At 43.5% G+C, this 16,351-nt stretch overlaps 1 protein-coding gene across 1 annotated transcript in view; it reads right to left on the reverse strand.

The window, feature by feature from the left end:
• Positions 1-11,350: 11,350 nt before the first annotated feature.
• GPRC5A (G protein-coupled receptor class C group 5 member A) overlaps positions 11,351-16,351 on the reverse strand; it is an 11,262-nt gene continuing 6,261 nt past the window's right edge. Inside the window, exons 3-4 of the mRNA XM_006024162.3 lie at positions 15,146-15,198; positions 11,351-14,520 (exon numbers count right to left, since the gene is read on the reverse strand). Coding sequence (XP_006024224.1) covers positions 14,428-14,520; positions 15,146-15,198 — 146 coding nt within the window. The 3' untranslated portion in view covers positions 11,351-14,427. The remainder of the gene's footprint in view (positions 14,521-15,145; positions 15,199-16,351) is intronic.

Genomic DNA, 16,351 nt, shown 5'->3' on the forward strand with positions numbered 1-16,351 from the left:
GGTTCTGGAACAGAACAGAGATCACTTGATACCTATTACACTGATCTACCACATCAGTTAAGCTTGCAGAAGTAAAGGAAATGAAGGTGGGTAATCAGGGGGTGGCTAGCTTATGTATATGGTCACCTGTACAAACAAGAAAAAACAATATAATTATTAGGCATATGCCAACAGTTGAAGAGAGGAAGGAAGAATGTATTAGCAATGGGAATGCTGAAACAGGATTATGCTTATCCTCAGTAAGTTGCACTGAAGAGCCAAAGATTATATTCATCCCTCCCAGAAACCCTCCAACAACATTGCTGAAAGTACAGGTCCCACTCAGAGTCTGAGCTATGTTGATGGTCTGTCATCCACACTATCCACTGCCTTGTTCTTTCACAGGTCCATCCTACCTCTCAGTGGTGGTTCCCCTGCCTTTTTTTTTTAGCATTTGCTCTTGACAGTCAGTCCTCCACTTCCGTAGCAGGTCAGAAAATGGCAGCTGGGAGTTTCTGATAGCAAGCTGGACAGTCACGTTAAACCTAGACCAGGCTCACCTTCCAGTAACATGCCTCACCCCTTGATACACTTCCAGATACCATGAGTTGGCCACCTACCATCTGGAACTCCCCAGTGTTTCATGGCTAATGTTTCCAGGAAACAAACTTCTCACTAAGTAAAAGCTGTCTTCATGCCAAACTCCTCCTCATCTAAAGTCAAAATAGGCTTCTGTTCATGACAAAGCAGTTCTGTGCCATCTCAGGGATGTGATGGCACAAGATTAAACAATGTAGTTAATAAGCTGGAGGCTTGGATGGAAATACATTTTTTCATAATCACCAGTGATGATACATAAGAAGCTGAAGTGGGGCAAAGTAATTCAAGTAAGTCTGAGAGTACTGGAGACTTTTTCTAAGTTATCTCATGTGGTGGCAATGAGTCTTTTCTAGTCATTCCAGTGTATTATGCCTGAGACTGATCTCTGCTATGGTGCTGTCAGCTCCCTGTTCCCAAGTTCAGAAAATTAAAGAGAGAAAATAGATTGGACTTTATTTATTTCCTGATTTTGAGCCTTTGGGGTTCATGTTTTCAGGCTTCTACATAAACATGAGGGCTATAAACTAAGAACTTGACAACAGGTGAATGTTGTACTGATAGTATTTAAAGGTGTTTGTGTTAGACATAATTAATAAGGTTAGCACAACGCAAAAAAGCATTTGGGAAGTAATTTCTGTCAAACAGGTAGTTATTTCAGTGGAGCTCCAACAGCTCAGAAGCAAGTTTAATTAAAATATGTCAGTCTTATCCCAAAGTTGTTGTCTCCAATTGATCCTTTTGCATTGTCTTATAAACAGATTTAAAGCCAGACTGGTGCATCTTTATTTTGTAGACAAAACTGGAGCTATTAGGAAAAAATCCAGTTTTTGAATTGGTCAATGAAACAGCCATTTTACTTCAGGGCAACAAATTTGTTAAATCTGATTAGAAGCTATTGAGCCATGCTTTTATGTTCAATATAAACATCCAAAATGATTTAAAAATTGGTTTGGGAGAAGTTTAAACTATTTTGTTCCAATTTGAGACACAGAAAATTTTTAAAATATCAGAATTCCTCATGGAGCAGAAATTCCAAGATGTCAATAGCTTTTGACAAAAGAAAAAAGAGAAGAAAAGAAAAGAAAAGATACACTGTTAAGAAGTTGAGATCGCAGGTAGTTGCAGGACTCCAGGAACTGGAGCTTTAAGGAATACCCCGTCTGAAAACAAAGACAATAACACAACCACCCAAATAATGTAAGAATCATAAAACTGTTCAAGTTGGTGATTGTGTTGCTGCCTCATTCTCAACATGGTAACTTCAGACTCATTGAGAATGAGAGAATTAGTTCAGGACAGTAATTGTCAATCCTCGGGTGCTGTGGGATCCTATGAAAGGTGCCACAAGGTCTGAGGACATAAGCAGGTTAAGTGCAGGCTCAGGCTTGCCCCTGCTTGGCTGACTCTCCTTGCTCTCCACTGCATTACACCTCTGTCAAATGGTAAGCACTGTAATATATAAATTCGTGTTTGAAATTGGGTGCCACTCAATTCACAAAAGTTATGCAAGGGTGCCTTGAGTTCACTGAGGGGTGCCTAGAGTCCAAAAAGGTTGAGAACCACTGGTTTAGGATTTAGTGGGACTGAAAGTATATTTTAAGGCAATGTGAAGGCCAGGCTTTCACATAGACCAGGGGTTTTTAACCTTTTAAAAAACGTGTACCCCTGGCAGCCCCCCTTTTTAGTAAGTATACCCCCCCCCCGAGGGGGGTGGCAAGTGTCTGGACTCAGTGTGGGGGCATGGTATGCGGTGGCAGCGCAGCATCGGTGCAGCCCTGCTCTTGTCCTGACCCTGCTCTGCTCCTCTGAGGCAGTGGCACGGGGTGGCAGCGCTCCATCCCCACCTGCCCCTGAGACCTTTCAAAGTATCCCCAGGGGTATGTGTACTCCCAGTTGACAACCCCTGACATAGACAATGAAGAAGAAGATATCAGCAACTGGGCTGTATGTGACTAATGAAGCAGATTTCCGACTCCCTGGTCTCCTGAAAGTTCTCTCCTCTCGGAATCAGTGTTTTAGAGACACCTTGTACACAGCTTCCTGGGGGGTGGAAAAAGAGTTGGATTTCCTTGATACAAGAGTGCCACCCAGAGGAAAATTACAAAATGACACAAAAGAACAATAAGCATAAGGACACCTCCCATTAACATTCACACTGTCTACAGGCAGCTGAGATTTTATTCCAGTGTCACCTGTGCCATTAGTAAAGTTGGCACTTGTGACAAGCCACCCATTTACAAATACATACACTGTTTTCACTTGAGTTATAAACAAAATTGGTGCTTTTAATACTTAATTACTGAGACAATGACTAATACCTACAGGCAACTATTAATTGGAAAAACTGAAAAAATCAGACCTATTTTGATAAACTAATGAATTTGCATTACTGTTTCTTTCTTTAAAATATTGAAATACATCCAAAAACTAAATCTCAATTTGCCAGGGTATCAGTGGGATCTGATCCAGTGAGGTATTCAGCTCTTCCCCTGACATACCAACTACAGTGGTGGTAACAGATGAGTGCAGACATCTTAGCTGGATGAAGTCCTGTGTGTCTCAGATTTGACCTCTCTACCCAACTTGGCATACACATACAGTGACAGAGCAAAGACAATCAGTCACAGACGGGATTGGATTTCTTCCAACATGGAGTGAGACTTATTAGAAAGAGGAAGGCCATACTGGGATGGTATAGCAGAATAAGGATGTTCTTGGAGCATCATGGATTCAAGTATTTTATATTCCCATGATGAGATTGAAAGGGAAAAGAATGTGTGAGAGGTATCTGGTAATCCCAAGCTACAGGGCTTCTGGTGATCACCTGGAGGTTGGAAGGATTTCTTCCCTCACTTATCTCTCAATAGCGCTTTGTTTGGTGTCTACAGTTTTTTTCTCTTTATCTCTGAAACACTGGACATTAGCCACAGCAAGAGGTGGGAGTCTGGCTGGGTTGCATTGGTCCCCAAACAATACATAGAAACTTCTCAGGTATCTTGATTGAGAGTCTTGCTATATACCCAGAGCAAACTGATGACTTGATCTGGGATCTTTAATGAATTTCCCCCCAAGGTCAGACTGGTATGAACTGCTGGGGTATCTTGTCTTCCTGATACATATCCTAGCAGCATCTGCGCCTATCTTAATCCAACAAATTCCATGACACTGCAGTAGAACGGCACTTAGTGGAGACTTGGTATTCCCTACCCTTTATGTGTGGCATGCTGGAGGTTTCTGTTTGGCACCTCCAGTCCCAGAGGCTGTGGTGTAAGAGAGCAATGAGAGTACAACATTTTGTGAAGCCTTTGGGAAACTGGTTGTCTGCAAATGCAGGGGACTGGATTTGATAACCCAGGAGGCTCCTTTGAATCCTCTGTTCTTGTGTTGTACCCTGGTCTCTGTTTCACTCCCAGACCCGGTGATAAGAATAGTTTCCAACATTCTCCTTGCTTAGATTTCTGCTACAGTTTTCAGAAATAGTGCCCATAGCCTCAGAGAATAGTGCCCATCCCTTGGAGACTCAGTTTAAAATACTGGATAGTGATAATTCGATATTAGAACACACAGTATTTTCACAGCAGCAGTCCATTATAGGATGTCACATTGTTAAATCACAGCTTCCATTCCCTCTCTAAAATATTCCCATTTAATCATGGCATGATAAGATTAAATCCCCTGCCAGGAAGCAGACAGTATCCTCAGATGCAGCCTCTGATATCAGCACATGTTCAACACCTCTCAGGATTCTTTCCCTCATGTTTCTGCCCCATCAAAGTGAGGGAAATTTGCTTTCATTCAGAAAAAGTTAATACATTATTAGCCAGTGAGGCACATTCAAATGCAAACAGGAGAGTGCTACTCATGATACAGTTATATCCAGTCGTCATAATGAAGGAAAAGCAAACACCTGTTTCCTTAGAAACATCTAATCATGGCATAATGGTATGTTGACTTTAAGGGATGGGGTTTCAGACATAAGCACATCATAAAGCGGAAGAATGGACTGGTGGAGGAAGCTGGGGAAGCCAAAGGAGGGGTGTGTCACAGGAAGGGGAAAAAGGAGTGGATTGTTGACAGATCTTTGGATTTAGACAGAAGAAAGGAAGGGGGTCCAGAGAACCTGGCCTGAAAGAGAAGGGAGAAAGGCAGGGAAGAGCATTGATATAAAGGCCAGAAGGGACTGGTAGACAGGGGTGGATCTAGGTGGGTACAGTGGTGCAGTTGCACCCCCCTGATTCCTACTTGACCAAAACTTTAAAACCAACTGCCTAGGAGAAAGAGAGGCAGTTCTATTCAGGCATTGCTGAGAAAGTCAAATGGCTTCAAAGCTCATTATCATCACCCTGATTCCTACTAATATCTCTTCACTCCACAGATGTTAATGACCCTCTCTTCTTTTTAATGGTCTTGATGTTTCACTATGCAGACCTTTCTTCTACAATGCTGCTGTCTGTTAGCCATTCCTGGTAACGTCTCTCTTTATTTCACAGCCCTACAGACTCTTTTTTAGCTCTAGCTAAAAACCTTAACTCAGGTATGGTAATACTAACTCAGGTGTAGAAATGACTGTTAGTGAAGTAGTAGAGGCACTGTCAAGATGCTCAAAAAGCTAGGTTTTGTTTTGTGAAGCTGAATAAGAGACATACATTTAACTATAATGACTATAGGACTACTGACACCATTTTTTACTATTTTTTGTCAAGCTGGTTGTGTTTTTTAAAAGTATATATAATCTAGCAAATTAATGCTCATTCTCAAAGTTATATTTGTTTTTGCTTTGATTTTAAACTGGATAATGTAGTGCTAGCTCCCTGGTATTTTAATAAAGCATCTAGTTTTTCTTTAACTGGAAAAAAAATATGTTATATGTGATGATATGCCACACCATCTGCACCCTCCTTCTCCAAATCCTATACCCACCCATGTTGTTAGATCATGTAGTCTGGCCTGAAGAGGTAACCCTGGGTCTCAAGAGTAGGTGACAGGCATTGGAGAGAACACACAGGTCATGTCTACACTACTAAAGTGAAGTAAGGCAATGACACAGTGCTCCATGTGTATCTCATTTTGAAACAGATTCAATACAGCTACCTTAGAGTCATGCCATGCGTGTGCCACTAAGCTCATTTTCTTGGGCATGGTTACTGGCATGCACCTCATACTGCTCCAAGGCAGTTACATTGCTTCTATCTTGTGTTTAGGACATCCAAGATGTCATGTTGTGCTTCCCTGTATGACTCTAACATGGCCTGGAGATGATACAGATATGCCGTCAGGGTTGCTCAGGGTGTGGTAGCTCTATTTAAGTCACTCCCTGCTGCAATGAAGACTTACTTAGGTGGAAAGTCTGGACTCTCCCTCATTATCCTAGACAGGGCACAAGTCAATGAAACACAGGTTACCAAGACCTGACTAACTGCCACCTCACCTCCATCCCAAGCCCAACCCTACCGTGGGGGCACAGGAGAGAGTTCTCCTGTTGCCCTGCTGTTCAATTTTCCTTCTAAGGGTACCCATGACTCCACCAGGCTCTCAAACTCTCTGAGAATGCAGATCAGCTGGGAGAGACAGCCTGTCCATCAGGTCTGCCAAGGCTACCTCTCCTATTTGTAGCCAAATGGTATACCAGGATCAGAGCATAATTGATCCAGTAATTGATCCCAGGGAAAAGTACTATTAGAAATGCATTAACAGTCACAGCAAAAGTGGCTGGGAATGAGGAGCATTATTAGCATATTGTGACCAGCCACCTCCATGTAGAAATTTAGGATCTAAAGAATGCTCTGTAAAGGGTCAAGTAACAAATATTACCAAATACAATCCAGGGTGTCTGCTGTTAGAGCTATATTTTGCCAGTAAGGCACAGCACAGTTGTATGAGCCTATAGGAGCTGAGAAATGGATTTCATCTCAGGGAAAAACACTGGACACTGTTGTGCAGGGCTAAGCCTGGGGAGAGGGTGCCTCATGATTTAGGAGCACAACATTGCTCCCCTAAGTGCACAGGGGCCAGAGTACTGTTTCTACCCTGTCCCTCCCCACCCTAGGCACCCTTGAGTGCAGTCTGCAAATTGGTCTGCAATTGATCCTGGCCTTTCCTCAGGGCATGGATATGTGGGACAGTGGTGGAGAGGAAGGACTCTTTGTAGCATTTCTGTTGTTTGTGTAAGGAGTTTCTTCTGGGTTTCACAGTGTTGAGGACGTTGTTTCATTGATGTTTTTGTTCTAGTGCCTTTTTTTTAGTAAGTTCAGTTGAAAAAAGGTAGAGAAAGGTTTGTGTTTTAGAAGGAAAACCCTGGCTGTAAATTGATTCCCAAGTGGGGCTATGAAGGATAGATTTACTCTCAACTCATTCTGAGCTTTTCCCACAAGGTTTGCACAGGCAATTTGGACACCACCCAAGAATCTCTCTTCCTTTCTGACCATGGCATCACGGAGAAGTTGTGCAACAATCCTCCTTTCCTTGAGGCTCACAAGGCAGCTCAGGTTCTTGCTTAATTACCTCCCATCACCCATGGGAACTGGTGCTCACCGTCTTGGTAGAAGGCAGCCAGCCACTGTGTGGGAACTCACCTTCTCTGGACCAAGCCCAAATCGTAGTTGAACTGTCTTAGTTAACCAAGTTTGAAAGGATACTTCTGGGACTCTCACTCCAGGTCTCCAGAGTCCAGAGTGACTTTGATGTCACCCCTGGGATTCTGCAGCTCAAGGGTGACTGACTGCATACAGTTAGAAGAAGGGATGATGATGACTGGCTTGTTGCCTCCCAGTTCCTATAGGACCTTTCTCTGAGGAGTCCCCCATGGGAGAAAAGAGCAGGATTTTTTTCTGAAGAAGGCTGCTGCCTTTGTAGAGGAAGGAGTCCTGCTATGACAGAAATAAGAGTGGCTGGAAGTAGAAGGCAAATCAGTAATACTTGTGGAGGAGGAAGGGGGTGGATATAAGCCTCCACAGACTTTAATTATCAGCAGTTACAGTATAATTACTGCTACCCACAGCTGGCCCTTCCCAATGGGGCATGGGGTTGTATGCCCCCACCCCATGATGGTTTTCAGTATTACCTGATTACAGAACTCCTGTTACGCTGACATCTACACTGTTGCAAAAGGGTTGCTTACATTTTTGGCATGATCAACTGGCCCAGCACACTGATTTCCTTCTTTCATGTCTCTCTCAAGGCCATCATCTTTCTTATAAGCTTCCTGCTCAGCTCAGCTTTTCTCCCCTGGATGCAGAACTTCCATGCTCCAATGTTCTTCCTCAAGATCCATCCAACAGATACATTCACATCAATCCCCTCCAGGGGTGACCTTTCCCAGATGCTTGATACTTCACACATTTTGCCAATTCCTGTCATCCAGTCTTGAGACCGATGGCTACCTCTTCAGGCCCAGAGTCAGAGTCAGAAAAAAATAGCTTGCTTTCAGACCACTAGCTTTCCCAACAGTCCTTGTTTTCATGGCCTCTTGCTACAATTGTCCCTGGACTACAAGTCCCAGAATTCTTTTGACCAAGAGGGAAACAGACACAGGGGAGTTGAGTCCTCCTTAGGGCCCAGCTTTGCCTGTGTTTCTGATACAGGCCTGCTGGCCAATCAGCAAACAAGCCAGGAGAGAATATTGTTTAAAAAGTGGTTGGAAAAAATTTATTTTGCAAAGTTAGATAAGTCAAATGTATATTTCAGGGGTATTTCTGCCTATCCCATATATGGTCCTTTGATACATGCAGCTTAGAGAGGCATATGTTTGCCAGAGCTCCGACTGTCAAACCTAGAACAGAATGTTCTCATGGAGGGCTCCCTGGAGGCAGCCATGATTGCAGGATTTCTAACCTGTGAAGTCTGCTCTGAGCAAGCTGTTCAACTGAACATCCTGGGAGAAGTCTCCAAAGAGCTGCTCAGCAGTGAAATCATGGCTGTCCCAGGAGAAACAAGATATGGAGGAACTAGAAGCTGAATACAGTGAGTACAGGCTGCCAGGCTTGTTGTTGTATTGAGGTGCTGAGTTGAATTTCTGGGAAGATGACTTAACTAACACTCATAGAGTATTGGGTTTCCTCGGGTGTGATTGGCTTCAGTTATGGATGGATGTCACATAAGAAGTGTACACAGTAACTTGCTTTCTACTTCTCTCCCCCACATTTGGTGCCTTGTTCATTTCAGGATGGTTGCTAAAGAAGAAAAAGATGTAAATGTGCTAGCCACCTGAGCTCAAGGTTTCAGTGTTGCCTTACCTGTCCTGACCATGATTATATGGTCACATGCCTCTCAGGAGTTGTTACATCAGTTCAGCGATTGTTTTTCCGAATATGCTGTTCTAGTTTGTAGAGGTATGTTGTACAACTACCACTGTTTAAGAAAAGTCCTAGTAAGCCTGCTGTTGTGATTCACCCATAGCTATAAAGTCCCTTCAGTGAACAACACTAGTCAGTGTTCAGAGTCACCAGATGTCAGTCCTGTCCTGTCATGCCTTCTTCAAAGAATTCTGGCTTATGGGAAGGGTCCCTAGTGTGTATTCAGTTTGTGTGGAGATAAATCACTGTCTCTCTCCATGGCAAACTGTTTCCATCCACCTTCTTGTGGCAAAGCAAGAGTGAGGAGAAGGAGCAGGGCTGATCTGCAGCTATCAGTTAAATGCTGCCAGCTTCAGCACTGTGGCATTGTTCCTCCAGATCTTCCTCCTCTCCTGGGAGATGATGCTTGCAATTTTTTTGTTTTGTTTTGTTTTGTTTACTTGAGGCAGGAATTTTAATAGACCACTTAGATTAGCTGATAGAAAAAAAATTGCCGTTCTGCTCTTACAACTTACCAGACCTATCCCTTCACTTATATATCTTGTTTTTACCACACACTGAAAAAACTCCTTTGTAAAGATTAAACTATTCCCTTCATTAGCCTAGAATGCTACTTCTCTTTTCCATTTCCATTCAGGGATCAACAAATATATATGTTCTCATTGCAATGCTCCACCTGAAAAAAAGGCCTGGAATGTAGGCTGGTAACCCCTGGATAGTGCCATAGCAGTGAAGTTTGGTGCCTGGGGCAAAGCCCACAGCAGTAGCCCGCCCTTACCCCGCGAGCAGATCCGGGAGGCTTGTGCCCCCCCATGCTTGCCCAGGAATGCATGCAGCAGCAGAAGCCGCCTTTCCCCCTTCCCCGGCAGCCCCAACCTCCAAATGAGGCGCTCACAGCTCCGTCCTGTACCCCATCCTGGCCTGTTGGCGTCCCTTTGTTTTGGTGGCCGGAGCAGTTGCCCTGCTCACCCCTGCTTGCTACGGCACTGCCCATGGACAGGCAATTGGATGTCCATTTAAATTAGTGAACATTTAAATAGATATATAAATGTGTGTGTGTGTATGTGTGTGCGCATGCATATGTATATACACACACACGCATTTATATACCTATTTAAATGTTCATAAATTTAAATGGATATCCACTATGCATTGTATATGTTGCATACATTATATATAATATATAGAAACGTTTTATATATATAGATATATATAATACACACACACACACATACATATGCGTATACTTCTCTTTCTCTCTGTCTCTCATCTATCGATCGATGAGAGACAGAGAAAGAGAAGGAAAGTGGAAAAAAGACCAACTTGTTATAATATGATCACTTGTTTTCTTGCTAAATTTTCACCGGAAAAACTAGACAGCCAGGCTCGCAAAAGAGAAAGGATGTGACATAAAACACAAGAAAAAGTAGCAAATTGGGGCCTGTCACAATTTTGGGGACAGGTCCATCTTCCATCTGGTGGGCAGTCATCCTCCCTCCCACTCTTCCCACCCCCAAAGCCTGAACACTAGGATGTTGCTGGAGAAGAAAAAAGAAAGTTTACAATGTAGGACAGCATCCTGCAGATACAACAGAGAGGTGCTGAATCCAAGATGTTATGGCTGTCACTCAAGGAATGGGAGCAAAGGGAATTTGAGAAATTAGTGGGAAGAGAGACTATAGAACAAGAGCATGACTGGAAATTTGTAGGATATCTATTCTGAATGGTACTGAGTTGGTCTGAGCATCCACATGTCTCTATGCAAGCCTACAACTCTGTGCAGGCTTCTGAGCAGGCCCCTGAGCTATGTGCTGTTTGGGCCTATGAACCATCAACAGTCCCTATAAATGGGGAGGTCCCTGTGCAGTGTCCTGTCCATGGCCCAGTACCAGTTATGAAGCCAGTGCAATGTCCTGTCATGGCACCAGCCGCCATACAAGACTCTTACTATGCATGCCTCTCTCCAAGTGTTTAATGAAGCCCAAGGAACTCCTTCAGCCCCTACTTCTTCGCTTTGAGTTTCCACTGTGCCACCATTGCCTGCAAACTGTTTATGAGGTGTAATTTTCAACAGTCCCTAGGGATTCAAATACCTCTAGCAATGCCAGGGAGGAGGAGGTGTGCTTCGCTTGATACTGTGTACAGCACAAGACCATCCATTGTGAGAGAGGAAAGAAAGGTGGGAGAGGAAATAAAAGTAGGAGGAGGCAGCAGTAGGAGGCAGCAGATGTCTATTGAATCTGCATTTTTCAGGATAGTTTAAGTTTGCACTTTGCTTTTTGAGAATTGATGATACTAAACAAACAAAAAAAACAGCAACAGAAAAAACACTTCTACTTTTCATTAGTAGTCAGCTAGCCGATTACATTGTCCTGAAATCTCCTTCTTGTATGTATGTGTGATATAACGAAGCCCTATGTTTGTTTAAGCAGTCGCTGTCCACTCAGTTGTAAGGAAATAGAAAGCTGCAGCTATGGCAAAGGGCTTTATTGAAGTACAAAAAGCCAGAAACTATATATCTATACAAGTCAATAAAATGACAGCCCGTGCGCCCAAATTAGCAAGCACAGAGAGTTGCATTTAAATTGATATTTAACTTGGCAAATAAATAAACCCTTATCCAATTCAAGCCTTATAATTAATCAGGCACAAAATAACCCTGTACAGATTAGCAGTCCCTTCACTGCAGAAGTTTTGAAAAATAAGCACAGCAGCCACTTTAAATTCCTGGTACATATCAGTACAGCATGTTCCATGGTATTTCATTATTGACAAAGCAGTGCATGCATTAGTAATCAGTTACTCATAAAAAATCACCATGTGTGGCATAGATGTGAATGCATATGGCATCTTTAATTTCCATTGCTTCTGTTGACCTTGGGCTCATAGTGTTTATGAGGGCTCTTTCTGATTGTACAAATTGGTTGAGAACTTTATTGACATCCATGGTTCCTACCATATAAAACTGTTTGCCTCTCATTTTTGCAGATGTGCAGGAAGCAGCAAGCTATAGTCATGCATATGGCTTTTGGCACATTGGCATTCAAATGATTTTGGAGGTAGCACCATCTTGCCCTCAGCTTTCCAAATGTGAATTCCCCCACCATTCTGCAACTGGTAAGAAAGGGGTTGAGTTTCCTTTCTGGCTGTGCCTTCATGAGCCATGTCAGGAAGGCATGGACAAAGTCTTCCATAATTTCAGTGGGCATGAGCCCCCTGTTCATGGTCCTGTCCTTGGGAAGGATTAAGATCCTGGCATGTTCCGGCACATAAATGTCAAATTGCCTTGGAACCTGGTGGTATGCACCTTGTCAGTACTTTTCATGTCATTCATCAGTTTGCCCCTGTAGTGCCCTTTGTAGTTACTATATTCATGAACTCATTTAGGAGGGCAAACTGTGGGCACATGCACACCATCAGTGTCTCCAGGCCACTTTGAAAACCTCATTCACTGAAAGCCAGCTATTAGTTTAAGTAAAACCCTGAGGCCCATAGCCTACAGGTAAATCACCTTCATAACAGAAATGCAAATCTTCACCATCATCTTCACCACCATGAGGCCAACAGTTGACCAGACAACATCCAGATAGTTAGCTTTGGACCTGTAATGTTATGTGGTAACCAATGTCTAGAGAACAATAGCAACCCACTTCTGTTGATAGGGCTCTCTCAAATGTTTTGTATAGTGTGGATGGTTGGGTCAGGGTCCTTGCAGAGAGTCATAAAGGTTTGCTTCCTCGTGTAGTAGTTCTGGAGTGAGTACTGGTCATCTTAGACTTGTAAAATGATGTGATCTATCTACACTAGTGTAGATGTGGGGATAATTTGACAATTGCAACATTAATTGTGCTTTCCAAATCTGTCTTATATGCTTCTACATTTGTCATGCCCAGCACTCTTGTCTCTTCTAATTCTGAAAGGCCTTCCAGTATTTTCACATCATAAGCAGTTTATCTGCAGCCAGGAAGAGCTAATCCAATGGATCCATGGTTCTGATTACTGCTACAAATGCACTGAACTAAGCAGCATGTTGGATTGACAAATCTGCATGTAATGGTGGGTAAACATAAATTTCCACCTTTAGCTGTATTAAGGGAAGACAGGTGGTCTCACATTGTGCTGAATATAACTTCCTAGAAGACCTCTTCTCTGTACAGTGCTTGGGAACATGGGATGCATGCCTGTTAATCTCAGCACTATACACAAGTGCCTGTAGTCACAGTGTGGATGCAGGTAATGACAGACTGGTGCATTTTAGGCAAAACAATTTGGATGGGGGAAAAGTAGTTTGCAGCTCATGTACCAGAGCATGCAGATACCTAGCAATGCAGTACATGTATACTACAAGGCCTGTCTGTCCTTTGGAGTATGAGTAGGGTGGAGGTGAGAAGGTGCATGGGAGTGAATAGACAAATATATTTTGCAGGGGGGGTGGGATCCAGGAGGTGTCTGAAAATTGGAGTATCGTATCCCAATTGTGATCTGTAGGTTCCCTTTTTTTTAAAAAATCAAGATTGGACAAGTATCAAAGCAGTAGGCTGGTATGTTCTATAACTGGAATACATAGACATATGACATTAATAATATTAATAATTATTTAAGTGCCAACAACGTGCTCAATGTTGAGCAAGAGAGAGACAAATAAATACTGTATTAAGACACAAGCACACTCAGACACGCTCAAAGCTGAAATAATCACATCCTTCTACATATATGTTTTGTATGTCCCACTTCTAGAGTTCTTTTGTTGGGCAATGCTAAATTTCAACCACCTTTTTCCTTTTTAGTGTGGAGAGGTTTCAGTATTTCAGTGGAAAATAATGACCAGCATTTTTTTTCTCCATGAAAAGTTATCCCCATTGTCCAACCACCTTGATTGTTGATTAGGAATTGGTCAAAAACCTGTACGGGTGGAATGGAAAAAAGTGGACATTCTTGTAATTCTTTCTCTCTCTTCCTCTTAGCTCTGGCTGTGAGTCAGTTCTGTGGAACTGGAGCTGGGAGGGGCTGCAGTGCTTGACTGGATCAATGCCATACAAGTCAGGTACATTCTCTGGTAGAGGAAGTGGCCCCTAGATGGGTGGGCAGAAGGTTATTGCTTCCTCTCTCTTCCACCTGGCTGTAGGGCACAACACAACCAGTGTGCGCTGATCAGAAATTAGAAGCCTGGCTGAAGGGTTTTGGAGTCCAGCTGATGACCTGTCTGATTACCAGGACCAGCACCAAGGAGCTCTGGTGCACTGGAGGATATGATCTTCACACATGTAGTAGGCGTGTGATGGCTGTTGAGCTAAGCCACATGGTTGAGGGGAGAGAATTGAGGCGAAGGGCAGGATAGGTCTAAACATCCTCTTTTGGTCTAGGAGAGAATGGGAACTAAAAATCTACATGTGCAGACCAAAAGAGGGTGGGAGAAGACGACAAGACCCTTCTTTTTCATCAGATGCAGCACCATCAGTCTGACTCGCTCTCTTTGCAGCATAAGAGAAGCACCATGTGGCCTGTCCTCATGGCCCCTTTCTGACTGTTCATTGTCTCTCTGTTCATTGATGAGCTACTACTTGGTGTCTTTCCCACCAGCATACTCTTGATATGGACTTGCCCGGGCTTTAGGCCGTGGAATGGAGAAATCCTTTTGGGGATCAAGGGTCTGAAAAGAAAATGATAAAAGTTCTTAGACTTCAGAGTTGAAGAAGAGAAATGCAATTAGACTAGCAGGGGAGAGATTAAACTAAAGAGCAAGAAATATCTCCTAAGAGTGTGATCTATTAGACTATGGAAGAGTCTCCCAGGGGAAATGGCTGGAGCCATTTGGCTTGTTGAGCCATTTGAAACAGGAGAGGACAAAATACTGAAGTCAACAGCAGGGCATGATTCTGTCTTGGGTAGGGCATGTGCCGGTGAGGTAGTGTGGAAAAGACATGAACTATGAAGGCAAGCCCAGTTCTCATAAACTCTGGGTTCTAGTTCTCGTGAATGTTCATTATGGCTTGTCTCTGGGTCCCTAGTAAGGCTAATGAGTTTTCATTGCAGTATGTTGCTTGCCCAGGTGAGATTTACCCTACAACTCCTGATAACCATGAATTGAGTTTCACCACAATCCCATGCAGACAGGGCTACCCTCTCCCCACACAAATGAATAACTTTCACTTCACTGATGCCTCCTCAGGGCCCACCCATCTCTGCCCTTCTCTTCTCATTCTGTTCATCCAATGTTCAAGTTGTGTGTGTCTCTATCTCCTTGGTGAGATAGGTGAAGGGAAATATGTACTTACCTTCAACTGAAAATGAGGAGAATATGAGCTATAAGCTAGGTCTCCATTGCCTTCTGAGGAAAAAAAAATGAACAAAAGACACTGGGTTAGTTTCACATAATTACCACGAAAATACCATAAGAAATTCTCTGGGGGCCCAGCGTTGTATGGGTAACTGCCTCTTCTTTCACGCTGGTCACCCTCTGTCAGGGGTGGGCAAAATGTGGCCAGCCAGGCCATTCTATCCAGCCTGCAGGGCCCCTAAAAATGTAGAAAATTAATATTTATCTGCCCCTGGCTGCCTGTCATGCGGCCCTTGATGGCTTGCCAAAACTCAGTAAGCGGCCCTCCTCCCTAAACAATTGCCCACCTCTGCTCTATGTAAACAGCAAGCAGGAGCCATGTGCATTTCACAAGATACATAAAGTCATACAAACACCCATTTTCTTATCAAGTAAGCAAAGAATGATAAGATCTGTGTAAAAGACAGGAAATGGGTGGTTGGGGATGTTAACATCCCTCAGTGTCCCTAGACAGTTGTCCTGTCCTGGACCTACCAACTTAAGTTCCTTCTACATGCACACATAGCCTTTCACTCTCCCTAGCTCCTCATCACACACATTCTCATTAACATTTGATTTGGCCCTATGTTAGTAGGGATGAGATTTTCATAGAGAACAGGAGCCCTTCCTTCCTTCCTTCCTTCCTTCCCTTTTGATAGGATGATTTTATTTTTCTAAGAAGATAATAGAAGCGAGATCAGAACTGAAAGAAACAATGCACTAGGTGTGATCTGAATGTCTCTACATGTGCCCAATACTAATAAGGGCTAGTAAGTAGGGCTGTGAGAAGCTTCTGATGCTGATTTGATTTGGAGAAGATTCGGCCCGATTCAGTGGCTGAATCTCCCAATCCAAATCGAATCAGGGGACTAATAAAAAGGTCCGAATCCATTCGAAGCTCTCTGAATCTTCAGAAAAGATTCAGAGAGCTTTGTTGATTCAGGCAGTCCCCGCCCGCTGCAGCAGGGAGCTGGACTCAGACTCCAAACTGGTAAGTAGGAGGCTGGGGGAGGGTACCATGGGGGGACCTCTGCCAGGCCCCATCCCCTGCCCACTCCCCCAGCTCCCTCCAACTCCTGCCTGCTTCTCCAGCCCCCCTATGGCTGCCCTACACCCAGCTCCTGGTGCTTTAAAAAAAAGCCCCACTTACCAGGTGCTGCTGGGG

Source organism: Alligator sinensis, unplaced genomic scaffold, assembly GCF_000455745.1.
Source record: "Alligator sinensis unplaced genomic scaffold, ASM45574v1 scaffold166_1, whole genome shotgun sequence".
Lineage (NCBI taxonomy): Eukaryota > Metazoa > Chordata > Crocodylia > Alligatoridae > Alligator > Alligator sinensis.